The 24,980-nt window shown below is 31.5% G+C and overlaps 1 protein-coding gene across 1 annotated transcript in view; it reads left to right on the top strand.

Annotated features, from left to right (window-relative positions):
* The window catches only part of LOC143069521 (uncharacterized), an 82,374-nt gene that overhangs the window by 14,264 nt on the left and 43,130 nt on the right, over positions 1-24,980 (top strand). The window contains exons 2-3 of the mRNA XM_076244201.1: positions 20,833-21,006; positions 23,847-23,918. Of these exons, the coding sequence (XP_076100316.1) occupies positions 20,849-21,006; positions 23,847-23,918 (230 nt within the window). The 5' untranslated portion in view covers positions 20,833-20,848. The remainder of the gene's footprint in view (positions 1-20,832; positions 21,007-23,846; positions 23,919-24,980) is intronic.

Consider the following 24,980-nt stretch of genomic DNA (forward strand, 5'->3'; position numbering starts at 1 on the left):
AAGTTGAAGTTCTCCAAAACTGTTAAAAGTAATTAAAATTTTATAAGACTTTTACTGATGGCCTATCATTATACATGTAAAAGATTTTCATTAAAAAAAATGGGGGTTACTGGGCAAATTTTTTCAAGGCAATCAAATGGATAAAACAAGAGGATTCCAAAAATCTGACAAAAAATCCAAAACAGGACAAGCCAGCTTTCTTAACGTTACTTATTTAACAATACGACCCTCTCTCAAACTATGCTCTGTTTGCTTCTTAAGTGGTCAGAATGTAAAAAACAAAAGTCGTTAAAAGTATTTCTAGTTGTTTTTAAAGTGACATGAGTTGTCTTCAGATTGGTCCGAGATGTTTTGGTCCGAATAGTTTTTTGTCTGTGTTGTGTTGTATTCATTTACTTATGTCGCAGCAGTCCATTCCATTATTAAAAATTGGCTATTTCTTAATTTTCACGCATATTTTCGTAACCGTAACCCCTCTAATGGTCATTGCGGTAGATATTATGTATGACCATTTTGTTCCTCTATTAATAAGCTTTCAAATGGTGTATAAAGTTTTCCTTAATTAGGGGCTGACGGGTCGCAGAAGTTCATTCCATCATTGAAAAGAAGCTATTTCATAATGTTCACCCGTATTTCGATTTTTAGGTCCTTCGTTACTCCTCTAATATGCGTTGCGGAACATATTGACTATATACCTTTTGTTCCTCTATTTATAGGTTTTCGAATGAGGTATAAGTTATCTGTAATTAAGGGCTGAAGGGTCGCAGCAGTCCATTCCATTATTGCAAATATCCATTCCATTATTCAAAATTGGCTATTTCTTAATTTTCACGCGTATTTTAAGTCCTCCGTAACCCCTCTAATAGGTCATTGTGGCACAATGGATATGTTATCTATAAATATGGAACGGCAAAGCTAACGTAAAAATAAAAAAGACAACGTAGAGAATTTTAATATCGATATATAAAATTATGTTTTTGTATTCAGGTTTTCCATACATTGAACCAAGGAATTTATGTGAAAATAGTTAGGTAAATCCACTGGTTTATCCTCCGAAACTACATAAATAAATGAATCAAGTTAAAAAAAATTTAAAGAGTGTTTTGAATTTTTTTTTTTCTGTTATCAATTTGAGTTTTTGTTAGATAACAATAAGATGACGAATTCTGAAATACGGGATACAGTGTCATAGTCTAAAAATGTATTTTTATTTCATTATTCACTATGAATTCAACTTGAATACTGAAACAGAAACTATTTCATTATTCCTTATTCATTGAATAGTGAATAATTATTTATAGTGGAATTTTGAATAATGAAAAACGAATAATGGACGTACTTCAGTGCAGTTGAACACTTGTGTTGTTTTTGTTTTTTTTTTGTCATAACACAGTCTTTAGTACCAGTCGATATGAATTATAATAGACCAAATATCAAGATTGACCATTTTAGCTTTTCAGGTGTAATACCACCATTGATCTTCCCCTATTAGTCTTTTTTTAAATTTGCACTTTTCAGAAAAATGTGCAGAATTTATCTTTGTTTCAAATAGCGAAATTCTTGGCATGAGTATAGTTTTATCCTGTCCAGTACTATAGAAAAAAATCTCATAACATTTTCATTGCATATAAGAAAATAACCTTTATTGGAAGTTTACCAATCAAATGTCTCCCCTTATTTTATCTGTGTTCAAGGTTTAGTCACCATGTAATCTCAATATTACAAAATATTCTATAGAAATCTCAAATAAAAAATAATGGTGTTTTGAAATACCCAAGACATATGTTTATGACACAGAAATGTTTTACTGCAATAAAATGTACGATTAATTACCTACAACTGACAAATTCCAGGGAATATTTTTTCTACCTACTTTCGTATACAACCGGATGTGACGTACCATGATTTGGTGGTATTACACCTTCACCAGGATCAATTTTGATCGATGGTTTATTCAAAGTCATGTCGGCCTCTTTTAAAGATCCTAATTATTAAATATTCCTTCCTTCTCTCATTGATTAATGTCATGTTATATTTTGGCATTTAAGACAAGGTTTTTACCAACTTTAATTCTAATTTAAAACATTGACATGTACTTGATTAAATCTATCAATGAAATCTGAACGGAACAATATCAAGAACCAATAAAAAGACATAATTAACACTGACAAGTAATGTAATGTATATATTACACTAGAAAATACTTTTGTCGTCATTATTATAATAACTAGACATCAGGATATGATGAATGATTATAATGAAAGATAAATAAGATTTAAAAATAGATAAAATTCAAATTAAATTGTCAACCATTGGGCTTTAAAAGAAAACAAATTACAATTTATACCCCAAAAACAAAACTGTCATTCTTGTTCTCACGAATAAAACAATTATTTAAAAGTAAAAATATTTAGTACAAGTGAAATCCTAAAATTCAGAATCAGAAATGTTAGTATTATAATAATAATAATTGTAATGATAAAAATAACAACAATGATAATGATAATATTTATAAGGACACTAATAGTTATTATTATAATATATTCTGCTTTCGTTTATCTTTTGGAATAAAAGAGTTAGGTATGTCTTTCCAAAAGATAGCAATGTCCTAGAATTTTGTAAAAACATTTGGAATATATTCATATACATAAGTGGTTTTTCAATTTAGTCAGAAAACGGCATGTTTTGCTGTATATTTATCTTATTTGAAAAAAAGAATTCTTGTGATTTTTTCATAAAAATTGGTATACATAATCTCCACACATAATCAATTCAAGTGTCAGTTTTTAAAAGAGGGTTCCATGAACTGTTTTCCAAGTTAAATGAGTCTGAACCAATGATAAAAATCAGTCGAAAAATGTATCTTTTACCGATATGTCACAGTTTAACGTCGTGAAATATTAATGGCTCATATGTCCTTAATTATAATATATGGAATATTTGCCACGTGTTTACGCAAAATCAGTTCACTAATTCTGCAATTCAAATTTTATTTTTTTCAAAAAAGTCTATAGTTACAATACAATTTTTATCGCTGAAATTTTAAGGTTATGTGCATATGAAATAGACAGTATGGCGTTCATTATCACTGGACTAGTATATATTTGTTTAGGGGCCAGCTGAGGGACGCCTCCGGGTGCGGGAATTTCTCGCTACATTGAAGACCTGTTGGTGACCCTCTGCTGTTGTTTTTTATTTGGTCGGGTTGTTGTCTCTTTGACACATTCCCCATTTCCATTCTCAATTTTATATGGCGAAATTATTGCTTTATACCAGAATTCCATTTGGTTTTAACAATTTTCTGTAATGAAAAATAAATCAGTGACTGAGCGGGACAAATTCAGTGGAAATACTCCAATTCAGTTTAATAATAAAACTCCGTGTCAAAAATTATAATCGCCTTAATTAAATTCAAATTGTCACTGGTTCTTTTAACATGATTGTGATTAATACTTTATAGTACGGCGGTCGGTCGGACGGGGTATCGCTCGGCATATAGAATATCGATGCAAAGTTTGATTTTGACGAAGTCCGGGTTTGTCGAAGTTTGGCAGTCTCTGTTTTAAAAGAATTGATGACATATGTAAGTCATTGGTAATTTTCTAAAAATTTCCTACAAAATTGTAATACACGTCTGTATTGAAATTGAAAACGTTTCGTCAGTTTAAAGGTCAGATATTTAGAAATTTAACTGATCAATTACGCTTACCTATTTATAAATTGTTATTAAAATAAATCACAGAGCGGTATGGTCATTTAACCTGAATTTATTTAACAACAGTGCCATTTCTGTAAAGTCTTAAATAAAAAAAAAATCTAAAATTCAAAAGTACATGACAATAGATTCAACTTTCAACTTTAAAGTTTTAACAATATATTTGTGTATTATCTAATATTTGACAAACTCATAAATGCCTATATCGTAACTTTGTATATTTGTTTTCAATAAGAGGATCGACATCCTTAACTAACACTAAAACTATATGGGTTGTAGTAGTTTATATTGTTCTTCAAAAACAATTCGTTCATTTTGATAAGAGACATCCTTCGGTTAAAACATACAAAAACCCATAAAACTTTAATTATTCTTTACAATAGCAATAATATCTAGGGCTGAAAACATTGTTATTTATTTGAACAAATGTAGAATAGTTATTGAAAATTACACGGGAATATTATATTGACTCTTTAGTATTTGGAGTGTTTTATTTATATTATATTCTGTTAGAAAACTGGCTCATTGGTAATCAAACCACTTATCAGTATTTACAAATGACACGAATATTTGCTTATTATTGTATTCTGTTAAAAAGACGTCTAGTTGGCAATCAAACCTGACTTATCATTATGTATACACATACATATATAAAAGAAGATGTGGTATGATTGCCAATGAGACAATCCTCCACAAGATATCAAATGACACATAAATTAACAACTTTAGGTCACCGTACGCCCTTCAACAATGAACAAAGCCCATACCACATAGTCAGCTATAAAAGCCCCAAAAGGACAATATAAAACAATTCAAACAAGAAAACTAACGGCCTAATTCATGTACAAAAAATGAAAAAAAAAACCAAATATGTAACATACTTTTCGTAAACGGCCCTACCATTTTATATCTGTACCTTGGATACTGAATGAGCATTGTCATCTGGGCACAATCTTTAAAAGAATGCTACCAGTAAATTCTGACAAAATGTGAGAATGGCCAAAATGATGTTGTTTTATATGAACCTCTTAACTAAGAAAACCAAAAACAAATAAAAAAAAAACGTTCACTGTCTTCACTTTGTGCGTCTTAGCCACTTTTCCTGATTAACAGTCATCAGGAACGCTCAAACATATGTATTTGAAATTCAGAGATGTATAAAAAGTACGCAGAAACGTTAGGGGCCATATGACCAAAAGAAAGACCCAAGGAATAGCCAAATTGTCTAAAATGTTTATTCTTTAGTTTTTCATGTTGTGTCGTGTGTATTATTGTTTTTCTGTTTGTCTTTTTCATTTTTAGCCATGGCGTTGTCAGTTTTTCTTTTTTTTTTTAGATTTATGAGTTTGACTGTCCCTTTGGTATCTTTCGTCCCTCTTTTATATGGACATACGGCGAAATTATTGCTTAATACAAGAATTCCACTTGGTTTGAACAGTTTTCTGTAATTAATTATAATTCAGTGACTAAGCGGGACACATTCAGTGGAAATACTCCAGTACCGTTTTATAACTCCGTGTCAAAAATTAGAATCGCCATGATGAAATTCAAATTTCCAAATTACCAGCCGAGTAGTCAGCACTTCTGTGTTGACATGAATTATCATATAATTTTGGAAAATGTACAATTTATCAATATCTTTTATAATTGTACAAAAAAACATATTTTATTTTTTCATTTCCCTGTTTTATTGATTTTTTCTATCCAAAAAAACTTTAAAACAAAGGTAAACATGAACAAAATTGTCAACCTTTGACAGTAAAATTACACACCTGGATGACCACCTGTCAATTGGCCCAGCAGGTAGCAATATTTCACTTCCCTAGCAGTCCATGGTTTATGATCCCCAATAAATGCATGACATCCAATGTCAGACATAGGGGATGCTGATGATTAATCAGACTATGTCCCAATTGGTACTGTATATTTTTTGGTGTTGAATACCACTTTCAACATGTTCAGCACTAGTGTGCTATTTCGTGGTGGTCATTTTTTATTGGTGGAGGAATCCGGAGTGCACGGAGAGAACCACTATCTTTAGGTAGGAAAACTGATTAGGATAAAAAAAAAATAATTTGAAGTCGATCGGACCTGCCACTTGCCAAATTCGAACTAACAACCTTAGTGCTTACAGCTTATAATCCTGGTACCTTTGATAACTATTTACAGGCTAGTGATACAGTAGTTCTACTTCTTAGACTACTTGACCACCGTAGCCCCATGATTGCCAATGATACATCTATCAACTAAAGTTCAAATTAAGTGGATGTAATCAATTTTAGGCAACTGTACAGCCTTCAACAACGAAAAAACCCATATCGTATGGTCAGCTATAAAAGGCCCGCGGTGATAAATATCAAATAAATCTATTGAAATAAAACTCACGGCCCAATTTATAACGAAACAGTTTACGAAAAAACAAATATGACAAACATGAACCAACGACAACTACTTAACTTCAGGGTCTTGACTTAGGACAGGCTATATAGAATGTGACGGGGTTAATATAAAAAAGAAGATGTGGTATGATTGCTAATGAGACAACTATTCACAAAAGACCAAAATGACACAGACATTAACAACTATAGGTCAACGTGAAACACGTTTGAAAAGGTAAACCATACCCCTTACCTTGGAAAGTGGTGAAACAGCACAACAAAAGAAAAAACTATAAAAATCGGTTGAAAAGGGTTTAACTCATCAGACCAATACAAAGCACAAAAACATCTAACAAAAACAGACCGGACGTATCAGGGAATGTATGCATCAATAAAAACAACTTACTTTGGTAACCATACTACAGTGGGTGAATAGCATTACTGTTTTGTATATTATTGAAGAAACCGTATATCTCCGTTGCCATGGAGGAAATGGAGTTTTGATTTTTGAAAGTAATCAGTGACATAAAGAATAGCCAATGGAAATATCACAATATCTAATCATGATGCAGGATAAGCCAACTGTTTCGTATCACTTTTTTGTATCACACTCTGTGCAGTGTAAAACGAAAAATATGTTCATGCGGGAAATAAATAAGAGGCCACAACCATAAGAGAAGGGAGATTACATTTCAGTAAACGCTTGTGCAGAAATGTACATTTTTGTATAAGCTGATAAATTGAATTTATAATGATATTCATTATCTCGGCCGAAATCCAATATGGAATATACAAAAAACGAAGACAAAAACATGTAGGATATCATGAGTTGGTATAAGAAGGTTAGGACCTTAAACATGAGTCTGTAACTATGACCAGTCTTTAAACAATGTGATATTGTCTCTTTTTGCGTTGTTATCTTCTATAACTTTATCTTCCTGTATGATGATTCTTGTATTTGGTGTCAATTATTTTATTGTCAGTCTACTAATAGATAATAAAAAGAGGAGGGTGGAGCTCTGAAAAGAAAGCAAAAGATCGCCGCTTGTTAAAATGTACTTTTACCAAATTTTTTATCGTTTAAAAAAATGCATTTATCGTGCACAATATTTCCACTGATAAAGAATGAAAGATGGTTGCAGAACTATATATTGTATCTCGAATACAATTCATTCATTTTGATACATCCTACGATGAAAATACACAAAAGCATTTAAAACTTTAAATATTCTTTTCAATAGGCAACATCTAGTACTCAAACCATTTTTATTTGATTGACAAAATATACAATTATGGTAAAAAGAAGGAGAATAGTATATTGATTCTTTAGTATTTGAAAACAACTATAGGTTTAACCAGTAAGTGTTTTTACTCTGTTAGATAGATGTCTCATTGACAATCATATTTTTTATACAAGTAGTCGTAAATGGCCCTAACTTTTTACACCTGGACTTATGATAGAAAAAAAAAGAATAACGGATTATGACTAAACTCAGTAAAGACACGTCTAAATTGCATTTAACTGATAAATTCAACAACACTTACGGTTATCTTGACGACTTTTTTTTCTTTTAATAATCAAAAATATACTGCCGAAATTACTCAAAAGGCACTTACTTTAAATACATCAAATGTAAACGGTAATAACTGCCCTTTTTCTAAATTTTGATATTTCAGTTTTACACGGGAAACTCTACACTATAATTTACGACAAAGGTGACGTTTTTCGTTCCCTATTGTACATTTTTCCTTTTTTAGACGGTGATGTTCCTTTGGCACAGTCTTACGGGGTATATATGTATATCACAAATCATCCGCAATGCCTGTGTCTGTTGTGACGTTTTTGATTTAAAAGAACGTTATCTATGTATTACAGTTAAATTGTTAAGTTATGGATTTCGTTACCATAAATTAATTAAATCCTTTACTACATTATTCCATAGATATAAATATTTTGTTTTGAAGTTTGGTTGTACCTGTAAAAAACTTATTTCGAACGGGATAGTACATCATAATTTTTACGCAGATGTTGTTTACCGTAAACTTATCGATCCTTTAAATAAACATATTCTGAATGATTACCGATTAAACATTGTTATCATAATTTTGAATATGGTTTTTATTGGTTTTATTATTGATTTTGTCAACGGTAAATTCAAATCAAACTAGATAATACTTTCACCAGCCCAGTAGTCAGCACTTTTGTATCATATTTTTGAATATGGTTTTTATTGGTTTTATTATTGATTTTGTCAACGGTAAATTCAAATCAAACTAGATAATACTTTCACCAGCCCATTAGTCAGCACTTTTGTGCTGACATGAATTATCATTGATATGGTTATATTTATAAATTAACTGTTTACAAAAAATTGTATTTTTTTTAAATACTAAGGCTTTTCTACCTCCGACATAGATTACCTTAGCTGTATTTGGCAAAACTTTTAGGAATTTTGGTATTCAATGCTCTTCAACTTCGTACTTTATTTGGCATTTTTAACTTGTTTGGATTCGAGCGTCACTGATGAGTCTTTTTTAGACGAAACGCTCGTCTGGCGTATTTACAAAATTTAGTCCTGGTATCTTCAGGATCTTTGATGAGTTTATTCATTATACTTTCATATACACAAGCAAATTCATGGAATCCCATATGCAATCTGTTGATACCTGTATCTTGGCATTGGACATGTTTTCTCTGACTGTTAATGACGTCGACGTATTTACCTAAATCCATTTGAGGTTGTATGTGTACTGATTGATATTTTAGTCTTAGAGGCATGTTATTTTTTTTTTTTATAATTTGGGATAAGTCTTGAACTAGCTGTTAGTAACTGCGAGTATTTTCAGATCTGTACTACGTGTTTGTTGCTGTGGGGATGTATAAATATCCTGCCACGTCCATTCTGTATTTTTGTTAGATGTATTTCCATTTGTTTCCATCTGATGAGTTAGGTCTTTTTCAATTGATTTTTATAGTTTGTTTTTATGTTGTACTGTTAAACCACTGTCCCAGGTTTAGGGGATTAAGATTGGCGTCTTCAAACTAGTTTAACCCCGTCACATTCTGTATGTGCCTCTCCAAATTCAGGAGTGTGTAATTTAGTGGTTGTCATTTGTTGCTGTGTATCATATTTTTTTTCGTCAATTATTTTGTACATAAATTAGGCCGTTATTTTTCTTGTTTGAATTGTAGTACATTTGTCAGTTCGGTACCAACTATTGCTAAATATGCGATATGGGCTTGGCTCATTGTTAAAGGCGATACGATGCCTAGAGTTGTTAATTTCTGTCATTTTGTCTCTTTTGGAGAGATGTCTCATTGGCAATCATACCACATCTTCTTATTTTTATATTGTCTTCTTCGCAATTATACACAATATATAACAAACTGCTACCAGTAAATTGTAACACGACGCGAAAATGTCGAAGCAGATGTTATAGTATAAAGTTTAAAGAGTTCATACCCTCGCGAAAGGGAGAGCTGATCTGGGGAAGTGGGAACTGAATCATTCGGGTTGATAGTAGAATGAGTAGTGATATCGTGCATCACATCAAAAGATCATTTACGTAATTTGATCACGCCAAAATTATTTTTACACTATCTGTTATCATTTTCAAAATCCGCCTTATCGTGCACGCAGTATTTCCAACGATAGAGATTGACAGAGGAAAGATTGAGATTTGGAAACAAAACTAGATAAACACTTGTTTAGATATCTGATAGCGTTATGCAAAATACATCGTATCGTGCATACACATCTTCATTTCGTTAAAACAAAAATTACTAAGTCTTTAATGATAGATATATATATATCAAAGGAGTTAAACTCCTATAATCACTATCATGTTATTGCTACACATATTTCTAAAGTGTACAAACTTTATTTTATGGGAAGTTTAATTTATGATAATTATACATGTTATATAAACAATCAAATGAAGTTTTTGGATTTAATAATTACCTACAAATTTGTAATACGCGTCTTTATTGGAATTGAAAACGTTTCTTCAGTTTAAAGGTCAGATATTTAGAAATTTAACTGATCAAATACGCTTAACTATTTATAAATTGTAAGAAATATAAATTACAGAGCGGTAAGGTCATTTAACCTGAATTTATTTCACAACAGGGCAATTTCTTTAAAGTTTTTAATATTTATTTTCTAAAATTCAAATGTAAACAGGATTAGATTCAACTCTAAACTGTAAGGTTTTTACAATATATTGGAGTATTTTCTATATTTGACAAACTTATAAATGCCTATATTGTCACTTTGTGTATTTGTTTTCAATAAAAGGATCGACTTCCTTAATCAACAACAAAATTATATGAGTTGTAGAACTATATATTATAATATTCTTTGAAAATAATTCGTTAATTTTGATACTAGACATGCATATTTCGGTCGAAATATACAACAAACCCGTAAAAATTTAACTATTCTTCATATTAGCAATATCTAGATCTGAAAACATTTTTTTTAGTTGAATCGTTGTTGAAAGTAATGCAAGAATATTATTTTGACTCTTTAATATTTGGAGTATTTTCCTTATATTTTATTCTGTTAGAAAGCTGTCTCTTTGGTAATCAAATCACTTATCAATTTTTACAATTGACACGAGTATTTGAGTAATATTTTATTCTGTTAGAAAGCTGTCTCTTTGGTAATCAAATCACTTATCATTATTTACAACTGACACGAGTATTTGCTTAATATTTTATTCTATTAGAAAGACGCCTTGTTGGCAATAAAACCACTTATCATTATGTATAGACATAGTCGTAAATGACCCTACCTTTTTATACTTGTACCTGTGATAATGAATGGGTATTGCCATCTTGGAAATTTTACACAATCTTTAAAAAGTTACTACCGGTAAATTGTGACAAAATGTAAGAATGACCAAACTGATGTCGTTTTATATGAACCTGATAAACTTCCAAAATCCAAAACGAATTAAAAAAAATCACCGTTTTCTCTTTCCGTAGAAACTTTCTAATGAAAATAAGACTTTTGCAAATTTTGCGCGTCAGATGCGCTTTTCCTGATTGACAGTCATCAGGAACGCTCAAACAATTGTATTTGAAATCCAGAGATGTATAAATAGTACGCAGAAACGTTGGGGGCCATATGACCAAAAAAGGAAGACCCAAGGAATAGCCAAATCGTCTAAGATAAACTTGCATGAGGGAGTTTGAATCTAGGTTTCTATACATTTTTTTGATTTGTAAACATTGAATCAAATAACATTCTTTTATAGATATATCCTTATTTTTGATTTATTACTATTCAATCGGAAATATTTGTAATTAGTTGTTTTTAATGTGGTGTTGATACTTGAAGCAACATGATTTTAATGGCTTGATGTCGTACCACGGTATAATTAGTTATCAAAGGTACCAGACTGATAATTGGATACGCAAAGATTGACTATATGTAATTTCTAAAAGGATTATAATCTGATCAAATATTTTAAAACATGTTCTCAAAACTACACTCTTACATAAATATTTAACAAAAATACCCACATTAAAACTTATGCTGACGAGACCTTTAATTTTCAAAAAGTTACTTTTGAATTTTTCGGAAATTAATTCTATTTTGACCTATTCAAGAAATGTATAAAAAGTTCAGTTTTGAATACTTGTTCTTAGTCAGCGTCTAACAACTATTGACTGGAACAGAAAAGATAACTTTGACTGCAATTTAAGGTAATTATATTATTTGTTTAATCAATAATTTACCTCAATCTATAATTTTGTAGAATTATTTGGATATCTCAAATTATGGTATACTGCTTTTTAATATCTAAACAAAAAAAACGGTACAAGTGGAAATGTGTATTTTGATTTTAAATTGTTTCCACATACAACCACATTTTTTTATGCAAAAAGGTAAAACTGTACGATGGACGAGTGTAATAAAAAAATTAAATTTTTTTAAGTCTATCCTAAATTCAGGTACTTCAGAGTCAAGTAGCTATGCATGTTATAATTACCACTCAGCAATGATCAGCATCAATTAACAATAATTATTGAAATCATCATCAATATACTGAGACATCATTTTTTTTTACTTTGGTAACCATACTAGAGTGGGTGAATAGCATTACTGTTGTTTTTGTTTATATCTATTACTAAATAAACCGCATATCTCCGTTTCCATGGAAGAAATGGAATTTTGATTGTTAAAAGTAATCAGTGACATAAAGAATAGCCAATGGAAATGTCATAATATCGTATCATGATGCTGGATAAGCCAATCAAATTAATGCATTTTCCGTATCACTTTTTTCGTATTAAACTCTGCGCAGTGTGAAATGAAAAATATTTTCAAGCGGGGAATAGATAAGAGGCCACAACCATAAGCGAAGGGCGATTAAATTTCAGCAAACGCTTGTACAGAAATGCACATATTTTTATCACGGTCACGGTACTTGTCTATCCCAAATTCATGTATTTGGTTTTGATGTTATATTTCTTATTCTCGTGGGATTTTGTCTGATGCTTGGTCCGTTTCTGTGTGTGTTAGTTACATTGTAGTGTTGTGTCGTTGTTCTCCTCTTATATTTATGCGTTTCCCTCAGTTTTAGTTTGTTACCCCGATTTTGTTTTTGTCCATGGATTTATGAGTTTGAACAGCGGTATACTACTGTTGCCTTTATTTATCAGCTAATACATTGAAAATAAAATGATATCCATTACCCCGGCCAAAATCCAATATGGAATATACAAAAACGAAGACAAAAATATGTAGAACAACACGAGTTGGTATAAAACCAGGTTCAATCCACCATTTTCTACATTTGAAAAAGTCTGTACCAAGTCAGGAATATGTAAGATCTTGTCCATTCGTTTTTGATGTGTTTTGTCATTTGATTTTGCCATGTGATTATGGACTTTCCGATCTGATTTTCCTCTGAGTTCAGTATTTTTGTGATTTTACTTTTTGGTATAAGAAAGGAGGGACCTAAAACATGAGTCTGGAACTACGACCATTCTTTAAACGATGTGATATTGTCTCTTTTTGCGTTGTTATCTACTATTACTTTGTCTTCTATAAAAGTGTTTTTTCCTGTATGATGGTTATAGTATTTGCTGTCATTTATTTTATTGTCATATAAAAAAGAAGATGTGGTATGATTGCCAATGAGACAACTATCCACAAAAGACCAAAATGACACAGAAATAAACAACTATAGGTCACCGTACGGCCAGTCCACTAATAGACAATAAAAGAGGGTTGAGCTTTAACAAGAAAACAAGATATCGCCACTTTATATATCAAGTTGAATTTTTTTATTCGTCGTTTTTACGTGATGACGGCTGACAAATTGGACCTCGTAATTTTAGTATTATAGATATCATCCGCTATGCCTGTGTCTGTTGTGAGGTTTTGGGTTTAAATGAACGTTATCTATGTATGACAGGTAAATTATTAAGTCAGGGATTTCCTTACCATTCATAAATCAAATCCTTTACTAAATTCGTCCATTGATATAAATATTTTGCTTTGAAGTTTGGTTATACCTGTAGAAAACTTATTTCGAATTGGATAGCACATCCTAATTTTCACGCAGATGTTGTTTTCCGGTAAACTTATCGATCCTTTAAATAAACTTATTCTAAATGGTTACCAATTCAACACTGTAATTATATCTTTAAATATGTTTTTTTATTGTTATTATTATTGATTTTGCCAGCGGTGAAATTTGAAATCGAACTAGATAATTCTTTCATATACACATGCACATTCATGGATAAACAATCTTTTATGATTGGCTTTTAACTAGGTATCAGTAACCGCGAGTATTTTCAGATCTGTACTACGTGTTTTTTGCTGTTGGGATGTATAAGTCTCCACGTCCACTCGGTATTTTTTGTTAGATGTTTTCTATTTGTTTCCATCTGATGAGTTAAGCCTTTTTCAAATGATTTTTATAGCTTGTTCTTATGTTATACTGTTACACCACTGTCCCTGGTTAGGAGGATTAAGGTTGGCGCCTTCAAACTAATTTAACCCCGTCACATTTTGTATGTGCCTGCCTGTAATTATGTGGTTGTCATTTGTTGCTGTGTATCATATTTGTTTTTCGTTCATTATTCTGTACTCATATTAGGCCGTTAGTTTTCTTGTTTGAATTGAAGTACATTTGTCATTTCTGTACCTACTTTAGCTGACTATGCGATATGGGCTTTGCTCATATTCGAAGGCCATACGATGACCTTGTTAATTTCTGTCATTTGTTCTCTAGTGGAGAATTGTCTCATTGGCTATCAAACCACATCTTCTTATTTTTATATTGTCTTCTTGGCAGGTAAACACAATATATAAGAAGCTGCTACCAGTAAATTGTGACAGGACGTGAAAATGTCGAAGCTGATGTTATTTTATTTAGTTTTAAGAGTTCATTCCTTCGCGAATGTGAGATTTGATCTGGAGAAAGGGGGAACTGAAATATTTGGGTCAATAGTAGAATAAATTGCTTATGCCGCAATAATTTTTGACTATCTACTATCGTTAAATTTCGTGCCCACATGCATAGTATTTCCACTTTTAGAGATTGAAAGAGGAAATATTTATATTTGGAAACAAATTAAAACTAGATATTATGCATTTATTGAGATATCGTATATCGTTTTCATATAGTACATACACACCATTTCTTAAAAAAAAACAACGTCTGTGATAATATATCACTAGTGTTTTAATGCAATCCTTTCATGTTGTTAAAAGACATCCTTTGTATATACAAAAATAAATTTTAAACTTTTAGGTTGCATTTCTGTAAATATTGACAAAGCAATTTCCCATAGGAAGTCCTTTTACGGCTAATACTGTACCACTTTTTCTGTGAAATTTTGAAAAAAATATTATCCTAGAATTGAAAGTTCATATGCACTAAAAAAATATTTCAAATGTCAAAATATAGGGCTGCGTGGCATATTTTGAACGTTTGTATGCCCTGAACTTCTCAGAGTTTAAACTATCACTAATTTTCCTAACTATCCCTACCTCGAATGAAGGGTTACCACAGATTTCAATATAAACAATATGCCCATAGATATAGGAAGATGTGGTGTGAGTGCCAATGAGACAACTCTCCATCCAAATAACAATTAAAAAAAGTAAACCATTATAGGTCAATGTACGGCCTTCAACACGGAGCCTTGGCTTACACCGAACAACAAGCTATAAAGGGACCGAAAATTATTAGTGTGTAACCATTCAAACTAGAAAACCAACGGTCAAATCTATATAAAAAACGAGAAACGAGAAACACGTATAAATTACATAAACAAACGACAACTACTGTACATCAATTTCCTGACTTGCAGCGGGATTAAACGTTTTAATGGTACCAAACCTTCCCCTTTTTTCTGAAACAATAGCATAACATCACAACATAGAAAAACACACGGTAAAATATCAATTGGCAGGCTTAACTCAATCAAAAGTCGTAAATTAACACACTATGAACGAATAAATTTGATCTGCGATATCTGAATGCAAATATATATTTACTGGTAACATTCCCAAGCTATGTCTTTGTGAGTTGGAACACAGAGAATATAACTGGGAACCAGTATGTAAAAAAACGTAATTTTCTATGAATATTCTAGATCTCCCCAAAAGAGGCGTGGTTTAAGAAACAGCTTTATTTACAAAGTGCAACATATACGAACATTTATTTGAATAGAAAACTCTCCAAAATCAGTTTTTCTCACATTCACACTCATTTATCAGAATTATAGCCTTAAAGAAATTACTGCATACACTCTAAGTTTTATTTTACTGTACATTTTATACTCCATCCCCTGTTTCATTTCTTTTTTTTAATTTGAAAGCAAGACTTTTATTATTGCCAGCTTACACTATTTGCATATTTCCTGATATTAAAAATGCCTAGAACCTGTTTAAAACCGTTTTGATAAAGCCTCGGTCACACCTTACCGGATAGCTCGAACGGACGCCTAACGGATAACTTTTTTTTTCAATCCGTTCATGTCCGTTAGAAGTCCGTTCTTATCCGTTAGACGTCCGTCCATATCCGTTGCATGTCCGTTAAGCATGTGTTTTATCCGTCGACGTTCGTTCTGTCTGGTGGAAAATTTTGAGCATGTTCAAAATTAACTTTGAACGGACGTCCAACGAATAAAATGTCCGTTGAACGTCGTTAGGCGTCCGTTTTGTACGGTACTCGTCCGTATCGTTTCCGTTTTGCATCCGTTACGTGTCCGTTATACATCCGTTCTGTACGGTACGTGTCCGTTTCTCGTACGTTACATATCCGGTGTGAGTCCGTTATGCATCCGTTAAACGTCCGTTTTATTCGGTCAGTACATCAACGGACTCCCAATGGATAACAATTCTGTGAACGGACAACTTTTATTTTTATCCGTTAGGCGTCCGTTCGTGCTATCCGTTAAGGTGTGACCGAGGCTTAACATATTGAAAGCATATCAGAATACTATAAATGTTATGTTTAGCAGTCAATCATTACAACATTCAAGATTATATGAAGTATGCAATCCTGCCTCTGTCTCCAGTCCACATCTTACTGTATACCTATTTGTAAATTAAAGTTCACATTTTCTGCCTCAAATGGTCAATTTAGAATTCTTAGAACAGCATCATATGCAAGCATATATCTGACAGACTTTAGCTAATATATATATACTAAAAGTGTTCAAACAAATCCATATTTGAAATAGTTGTATGTATGCAGATACAAGTCTGAGATATAAATTCACTTAAAATGTTATAGAGATAACTGCTAACATCTGATTTTTGCATAACTTCCATGCGTAGTTATTGTTTTTTTTTATATCAGGAACTTTAAAATCATAAAATAAAGCATTTACAAGTTAAATTATATGTTTTATGACCCAGGAGGTAGGCAATTATGTTATAGATAATGCATATTTTAAGGTTTTTCTTGTCGTAGAACACACCGAGGGGTGTCAGGATTGATCAAATGAAAGACCGACCGGAGGGAGGTCTTTCTTTGAACAATCCTGACACCCTGAGGTGTGTTCTACGACAAGAAAAACCTTAAAATATGCATTATCTGACTTATATACCGTCAAAAAAATATTAATTTTATAAAGATTTGTAATTTAGTATCCTATTTTACCGACAACACTAAAGTGGGATATTCCTTTCTGATGCCTTCAGGTTTTAATACGCCCTGCGGCTCATTTAGAATGTGAAATAAAACTCACTAAATAATTTAGATATAAACCTTTTTAAAATTATTATCCATACACAATAAAAATATTACTTTAACTGCATGAAGTAAGACACAAATGTATTGTTACCATCCGATAACGGTGTATGAAAAATACAAGACACATTGTAAGTACTTTATTGTACCACTTAGCTTATGGAAAAGGGGGAGGGGTATATATTTTTTTCTATTTGTTATGTTATTTCTATCGCGGAAAAGTGGGTTTTTTTTTAACAATTTTACTTGAATCGAATGAAAAATTCAGAAAGATTGTCTTTTGAATAGCAATACATTTTATTAAAAGATAATCAGGATATAATTATATACCCTCCGCATCCGACCCTTTTGTGAGTTACGTTTATGTTATTCAATAGAATATAAGATTATCTTATTAGTTGATCATTTGATAGAGTAAAAGGTATACATAAATTTTAAAAAGTTCAATACCGACACGAAGACGAATATAAATACATGTAGGTCACAGTATGATTTTCTATTCAGTGTGTATCGTTCTGAACATGCATGAACTATTTGCCACTGGACGTTAAGCAAGCAACCAAAAATCAATCAACCTATTCAGATTGACTCAGTAAGATTTTCAAAATCTTACACACGAATATGTTAAATCTGGATTTATTTTTATGAAAGTCTACATTAAAATCCATCTGACATATATGATAATGTTTTTTTATTGTAGCGATAAATTAACAAAACTTCACGTTATTTGTCTCTAAAATTAAAATGCGGGACTACAATGACGGTTTCTTTTACACCTATCATAGATTGAACTTTAAAAAATAAATTTCCAAATCGGCAACAAAAAAACTATTAGACGAATAAAGTTTTGAAGTAAATCATAGATTGCATTTTTATCAAGGAAAATAATGACCTCACACAGGTCATTATTTTATGCCTTGGAGCATATACCATTGAAACATGGTATCGTCCGGGTTGATTCTGAAAAAGAATGACCTGTCGTTCTGAAAGAAAATAACTCCATATAGGTATATAAGTTTTTATCATCGATACAAGGACATCATTCATAACATGCAAACATCTTATAAACTAGGGTATTTCATATTCAATCTTTGATAGTAATATTTTTGTACAAAGCACTAATGACGACATTCACCTCAAAAGCTAGCAAAACCTTTGAAAAGTAAAATCACAAAAATATTTAACTCCGAGGAAAATTCAAAACGGAAAATCCTTAATCAAATGGCAAAATCAAGGATAAAACACATCAAACGAATGAACAGCAACTGTCATATTCCTGTCTTGGTACAGGCATTTTCAAACCAGACGCGTTAAACAGACTTGTTGAAAGGGACATGTTTACGATACTGTTGTCAGGTCATTAAAGATTGCATATTCTGGCTTAAAGATTCACTTGTAGGGTCTTTGCATCAAAAATAAACACATTTATACATGTTGTTGGCATAATACTGGTTATGTTCGTCTTATGTATGTAATGATGGTATAATACTGAATCCCTAACGAGAGGGTTTGTGCTTGAAATTCATATAAAGACATAATCTTTCAATCAGTTTAATTGAGATCTGGAGCTGGCATGTCTGAAACTGTTAGAATTCCTCTGTAAATTTATGTATGATCATTGTTATTTTGTTTAGTTTCTTTTGTTACCTATTCTGATATCGGACTCAGACGTCTTTTGAACTGAGTCTAACTGTGTGAACTGCAATGTCCTAGCTTTATCAACATTGGTTAATTGTATAGGGGTATTTTGGTTGAGTTCTAAAAACAACTTGTTTAATCCTGCCGCATTTTTGCGTCTGTCTGGACCCTCTGGTCTTTTTAAAATCTGTTATGCTGTTTAGATTCTTTTATATATTTTGGAGTTGACTAGACCGTTCATTATTACTAAACTAGTTTATATTTTTGTTAAGGAGCCAGATGAAGAACGCCTCCGGCTGTGATATTTGTTCGCTGTATTGAAGACCCATTGGTGGCCTTCGGCTATTTTACGCTCTTTGGTCGGGTTTTTGTCTGTTTGACAAATTCTAAATTTCCATTCTCAATTGTATTACCAATGCAGGAACTCGATACAAATATTAATTTTTCGCATTCAATGTGTCTATACTTGATAAACAAATAGCGCCTATGTACAATTGGCTTTTTGTTAGTATCGTATATCCGTTTAAGAAAGATTTGTTAGTGTATCAAATCAGTCAGTCGTTGGTTCAGTTTCTTTTTTACTTTCGACGTGGACATTCTGTTTTAAATAAATAGCTGGAAACAATCGTTACCCTAACTCCAGCAAAGGGATTACATTGAAAGTCACTTGAGTACGAATGTTTAACTGCTTCACGTAGCCAAAGTTGTAGCTCAGAAACCGTTGCTGCGAAAACAGATGTTTCTTAGTCAGCTTCAATTTCATTTTTCGATATATATCCTGTTAAATTCCTATAGACCGGTCAAATGCAGTACCCAAATTCTCCAAATTCAATAATTACACTTAAAATTGTTCGAGAATCAGTTGGGAACGATCATACCTCTGTCAATCAAATATTACCTTACAGTCAAAATAATAAAGCATGCAAACCAAGAGTTTAAATGCCTTGCTTGCCAACTTTGTTTGGTTGCTTGCTCAGACATTGTAATTAATATTGACACCAAAATTAAATGCGTAGGTGGAGTATAACAGTCTGTTTAATATACACAAAAGTTGGATTAGTCAATGAATATCAAATTTGTTTCAAATATAATCAAATAATAGTAATTGTCCAATTAATTATTTTTTATATAGTAAACAAACTGTATCTCCACCTCTTCATTGAATTTGGGTGTCAATCTTAATTACAATGCCTGAGCAAACAGCCAAACAAAGTTTGCAAGCAAGGTATTTAAAATCTTGGTTTGCATGCTTTATTATTTTAACTGTAATGATGTGAATAAGATGAAGCAAGTCCGAATAAATTTAGCAGGAGGACGCTAGCGAGGGTAAAAACTAAATATCCGAAAATGGCAAATACTTTTCATAGAGCAAAATTTAAGGCATATACACATTCAGTGGAGAAAACAGGCAAATTTCTTTGAAATGAGGAAAAAAGTTAAATTATATGATAAATACACTGGCTTCCAAACAATTAAAATCCAGCATCTCTATATAAAGTGTAATTATGTTATTATGGGTACAGAAGCACTGAGAAATGACCTGATCCTACCGTGTGGGACAAACAATTTAACAGAAGAGGAATCTACCCAGATCAAGAAATGTTTATAACGACTCTTGGATTTGCTGCATTTAAAAGAAATTAAACGAGCTTAATAACTCTAACACCTCAACAGATGAAAACACAAAATGTCAAGAGCTATATCACATAGATGTTTTAGACAATATTGGCCTGGATAAATTAGTTTTCGGTCTTTTCTTGTGAATAAGATTTAGAGCCACAACATTGCGATGTCAACTTTTCGATTGTTGAATTTTATATGAATTGATTTAATTAAAAAAAAAAACTTTCACATTGTTTGTTTATCTTGTAGTTGTTTTCATCAGACAATGCACCAAACATTTCTTTTGGTTATGTACATTTTTTTGAAAAGCACAGTCTTTGGGTGTCCTTCTGTGTGTCTTTGTGCATATGGAACATCGATCAATTGCATGGATAGAAATTTAACAACAGTGCCGTCTGGATTTCCACACACATCAACTTATCTGTGAGTATTTGAAATAAGAGTAATATCTGTTATGTCTTTCACTGCTCATTACAGTTTTCCAGAGAAAAACATCGGATTAGTCAAACTAATCCGTCTGTGACTCAAACAAAACTCTACTATAATCAGTATTTAAGTGCACTTAACAACGGTTATTCAAAACAGAAAATATTATCAGTATATTGCGTGAACGTCATTAACACTTATGCTACTGGTTTTTGACATTTAAAAAAACTATTTTGTAATATAAAAGTCGGTTTGCTATGTTCACACTTTGTTGGCCTATATAATGGAACTATATGCTACTATATACAAGTGAAATATTTATCCAGCTATAAAACCAGCTGTTTTTATCCTTAATTTTCTACATTCAAAACTGCCTGTTCCAAGGCAGGAATATTACAGTTGCTTTCAATACGTCTGATGTGTTTGAGTTTTTGATTTTGGCATTTGATTAGTGACTTTCCGATTTGAATTTTTCACGGATATCAGTATTTTTGTGATTTTACTTTTTAAAGGTCAAACACAAACGTTGAAATTTAAACGGCAATACTTTACATGTGAACTTACCATATTATACTAGCCACAAAATAAAACGTTACCAATATATTTTATCAAAAATATCTATTTTACTCCACAACAATGTTATTTTAGTTTTGTTTTTATGGAACAATAACATAAAAGCATACAAGCTTAACAAAAATAACAAATCATAATTAATTTGCATCAGATATAACACTAATGTAGCCTATCTTTACAATTAACCGCAGTTGTTGACTATAAGGCGGTATAGTATTAATTTTACAATCACGCAAGTCTCATTTGCTTTTTAATTAACATGTATTGTATCATTGTCCTCTGTCAGCACTAACCAACAGCCTATCAATTTTCAAAACAGCAATATATTTCGAGAAGCTAACATTAAGGAGGTTTGCTACTCAGTTTCAAAACTACAAGCTTTTCATAACACTAGTATGCATTGATAGGGGATTATTAAAGAAACCAAAAGTGCAAAAAAATTATATAGGTCAATGTGCTTGTTTTCAAGATATTAGCCACTAAAATTTTGGCGGGCAAATGTTCTCTATTGATTTTCAGAGCATTTGTCATTGACAAGTTTAAGGGCTCAAAATCTTTTAAAAAATAACATGTATTTTATTAGACTTTTACAAATGGCTTATATTTATACATGTAAAAGATTTATAAAAGGAAAAAGGGAGGTCATTGGGCAATTTTTTTTAAGGCATTCAAATGGATAAAACCAGAGCATTCCGAAAATCTTACCAATTTTAGATTTTGCCATGTGATTATGGACTTTCCGATTGGATTTTCCTCTGAGTTTTATATTTTTGTGATTTAACTTTTTCTTATGTTTTGACAAAATGAGAATTATATTATGCTTTTTTCAAAAAATTTCTTAAATTTGCTTACATTGTTCATATAGAAACAAATTTTTGTGCATAAAAAGAAATCTGTGAGACAGAATTTTGAAATAAAAAATTAGAAAATAGGTTATATAACATGTTTTAAGAAAACAAAAGGAAGAAAAATGGTGTCACCGAACTTGTTTTCTTGCTACAAGTAAAACATGAAAATTTCCCTATTTGGCCAGTATTAATTTTTGTACTAAAAGAGTTATTTCCCCTTACATGGTTTATTTAGCAAAAAAATCTAAGGCAAAATTATTTGGTATTTTTTTAAACATTTTTGATAGTGCAATGCATAAATAAGTTCTCTTTATATAAATAAACAGTGTAACCAATAAATTGTAAATCTTGTCTCCAAATTTGCAGATTTAGACAAATAACTATACCGATTACTTACTGTGACTGTACAATTCAATATGGTGTTAAACCCCTGAACTAGCTCAATCATCTAGATCCAATCTTAGTCATTACTGAACGGACGCGCTGGGTCAGCTCTCCCTTACCCGCTATCTACGCTGAGGGTTTACTAAAAGATGGATCAACGACTCACTACTTTCGATGACAGAAACCAATTCAACCCTGTATAGAGTCAGAATACGTTAGGCATTATCCGCGTAACCCGCGTCAGCATACACTTCAAAACCCATTTTGGATGGGAGAGCATTATGCCGACTGACGTCCGAGGGCTGATTCCTAGGTATTTGCTGATGGACCTCCATTTCACTATCTCGCGACTTTGGTCCTGATTATGCGTCCTGTCTTCGTTAATACTACGTCCGAAACTCACCTACTAGAACTCCGTCATCGTGATTAGCGGGCTGCCAAGCTGACCAATCTGGCCATGAAAGCAGCCGTTGTGTAGTATCGACTGTAAAGAAACACCAAAATAGTAAAAAACCAAAACAACTCAACAACACCAAGATGGTGGCCTACCTTAATCTTCCACCTGTTCCTGACCAACTGCAGAACATATGTAAACGCTCACCACACGCCTTTGGGCACCGAGCCGACCTTGCGAGGACTTTAAAGCCAGTCAATGTCGTTAAACACTTCCCTCAATCAACTATCTTAATTCAGAAACTAAACAACTTAAGTTTGTCTACAGAGGTATCAGCATAGGTGTATAATATATCAGGAATATATATCTATATGTTTTATATTCAAACCAAGCCATAAATATCGATTGAAACAGTCCGAAAACAAACGTACTCGATTGTAACAGAGATTCAATGAAATATCATTGAAAATTAAAGATTTCAAACTGGACAAATATAATTAATGATGTATTATTAACTTGTATGCAAAAAGTTTTATTTCAGTTTAAGAAGAAATTGACATATAGCTATGTAAATCTGTTTGCATTGATGATTATAACAAATGTGATGTCGGAGTATATTTTCAATTATTATGTTGCAGTTATCTGAACAATAATCAGTTAACATCGTTAAATGGGACAGAATTCCAAGGCTTAAAATCTCTTCATTATTTGTAAGTACACTAAACAAAAATATTTGCTAATTTGAAAACACATTATATCTCGTCCTTTATATTTTGTTTATATCGAAAATAATTTTTAGAGGTAAGTTTTGTCTTTGAAGATTGAAGATTTATAAAACACATATACACATATGTATGCACCTTTTCACGTTATATATCGATTGCGATTTAACTATCAATTTAAACGAGATTTCATATGAGCACAGACAGCATGGTTTCAAATAAAATTAAGATTATTTCTACACAAGGTTTGAAAGGATATAACATAATAAATGTGACCTTAACCCTTACTTTAACCCGATCCTTTTATTTATTTTTTAGTAGATGATAGTGTTTGAAAGAATATAACATAATAAATGTGACCCTAACCCTTACTTTAACCCGATCTTTTTATTTATTTTTTAGTAGATAATAATGTTTGAAAGGATATAACATAATAAATGTGATCCTAACCCTTACTTTAACCAGATCCTTTTATTTAATTTTTAGTAGATAATAGTGTTTGAAAGGATATAACATAATAAATGTGACCCTACCCGTTACTTTAACCCGATCCTTTTATTTATTTTTTAGTAGAAGATAGTGTTTGAAAGGATATAACATAATAAATGTTACCCTAACCGTTACTTTAACCCGATCCTTTTATTTATTTTTTAGTAGATAATAGTGTTTGAAAGAATATAACATGATAAATGTGATTCTTACCCTTACTTTAACCCGATCCTTTTATTTTTTTTTAGTAGATGATATTGTTTGAAAGAATATAACATAATGAATGTGACCCTAACCCTTACTTTAAACCAATCCTTTTATTTATTTTTTAGTAGACGATATTGTTTGAAAGGATATAACATAATAAATGTGACCCTAACCCTTACTTTAACCCAATCCTTTTATTTAATTTTTAGTAGATGATATTGTTTGAAAGGATATAACATAATAAATGTGACCCTAACCCTTACTTTAACCCGATCTTTTTATTCATTGTTTAGTAGATAATATTGTTTAAAAGGATATAACATAATAAATGTGACCCTAACCCTTACTTGAATC

Source organism: Mytilus galloprovincialis, chromosome 3, assembly GCF_965363235.1.
Source record: "Mytilus galloprovincialis chromosome 3, xbMytGall1.hap1.1, whole genome shotgun sequence".
Taxonomy (NCBI): Eukaryota; Metazoa; Mollusca; class Bivalvia; order Mytilida; family Mytilidae; genus Mytilus; species Mytilus galloprovincialis.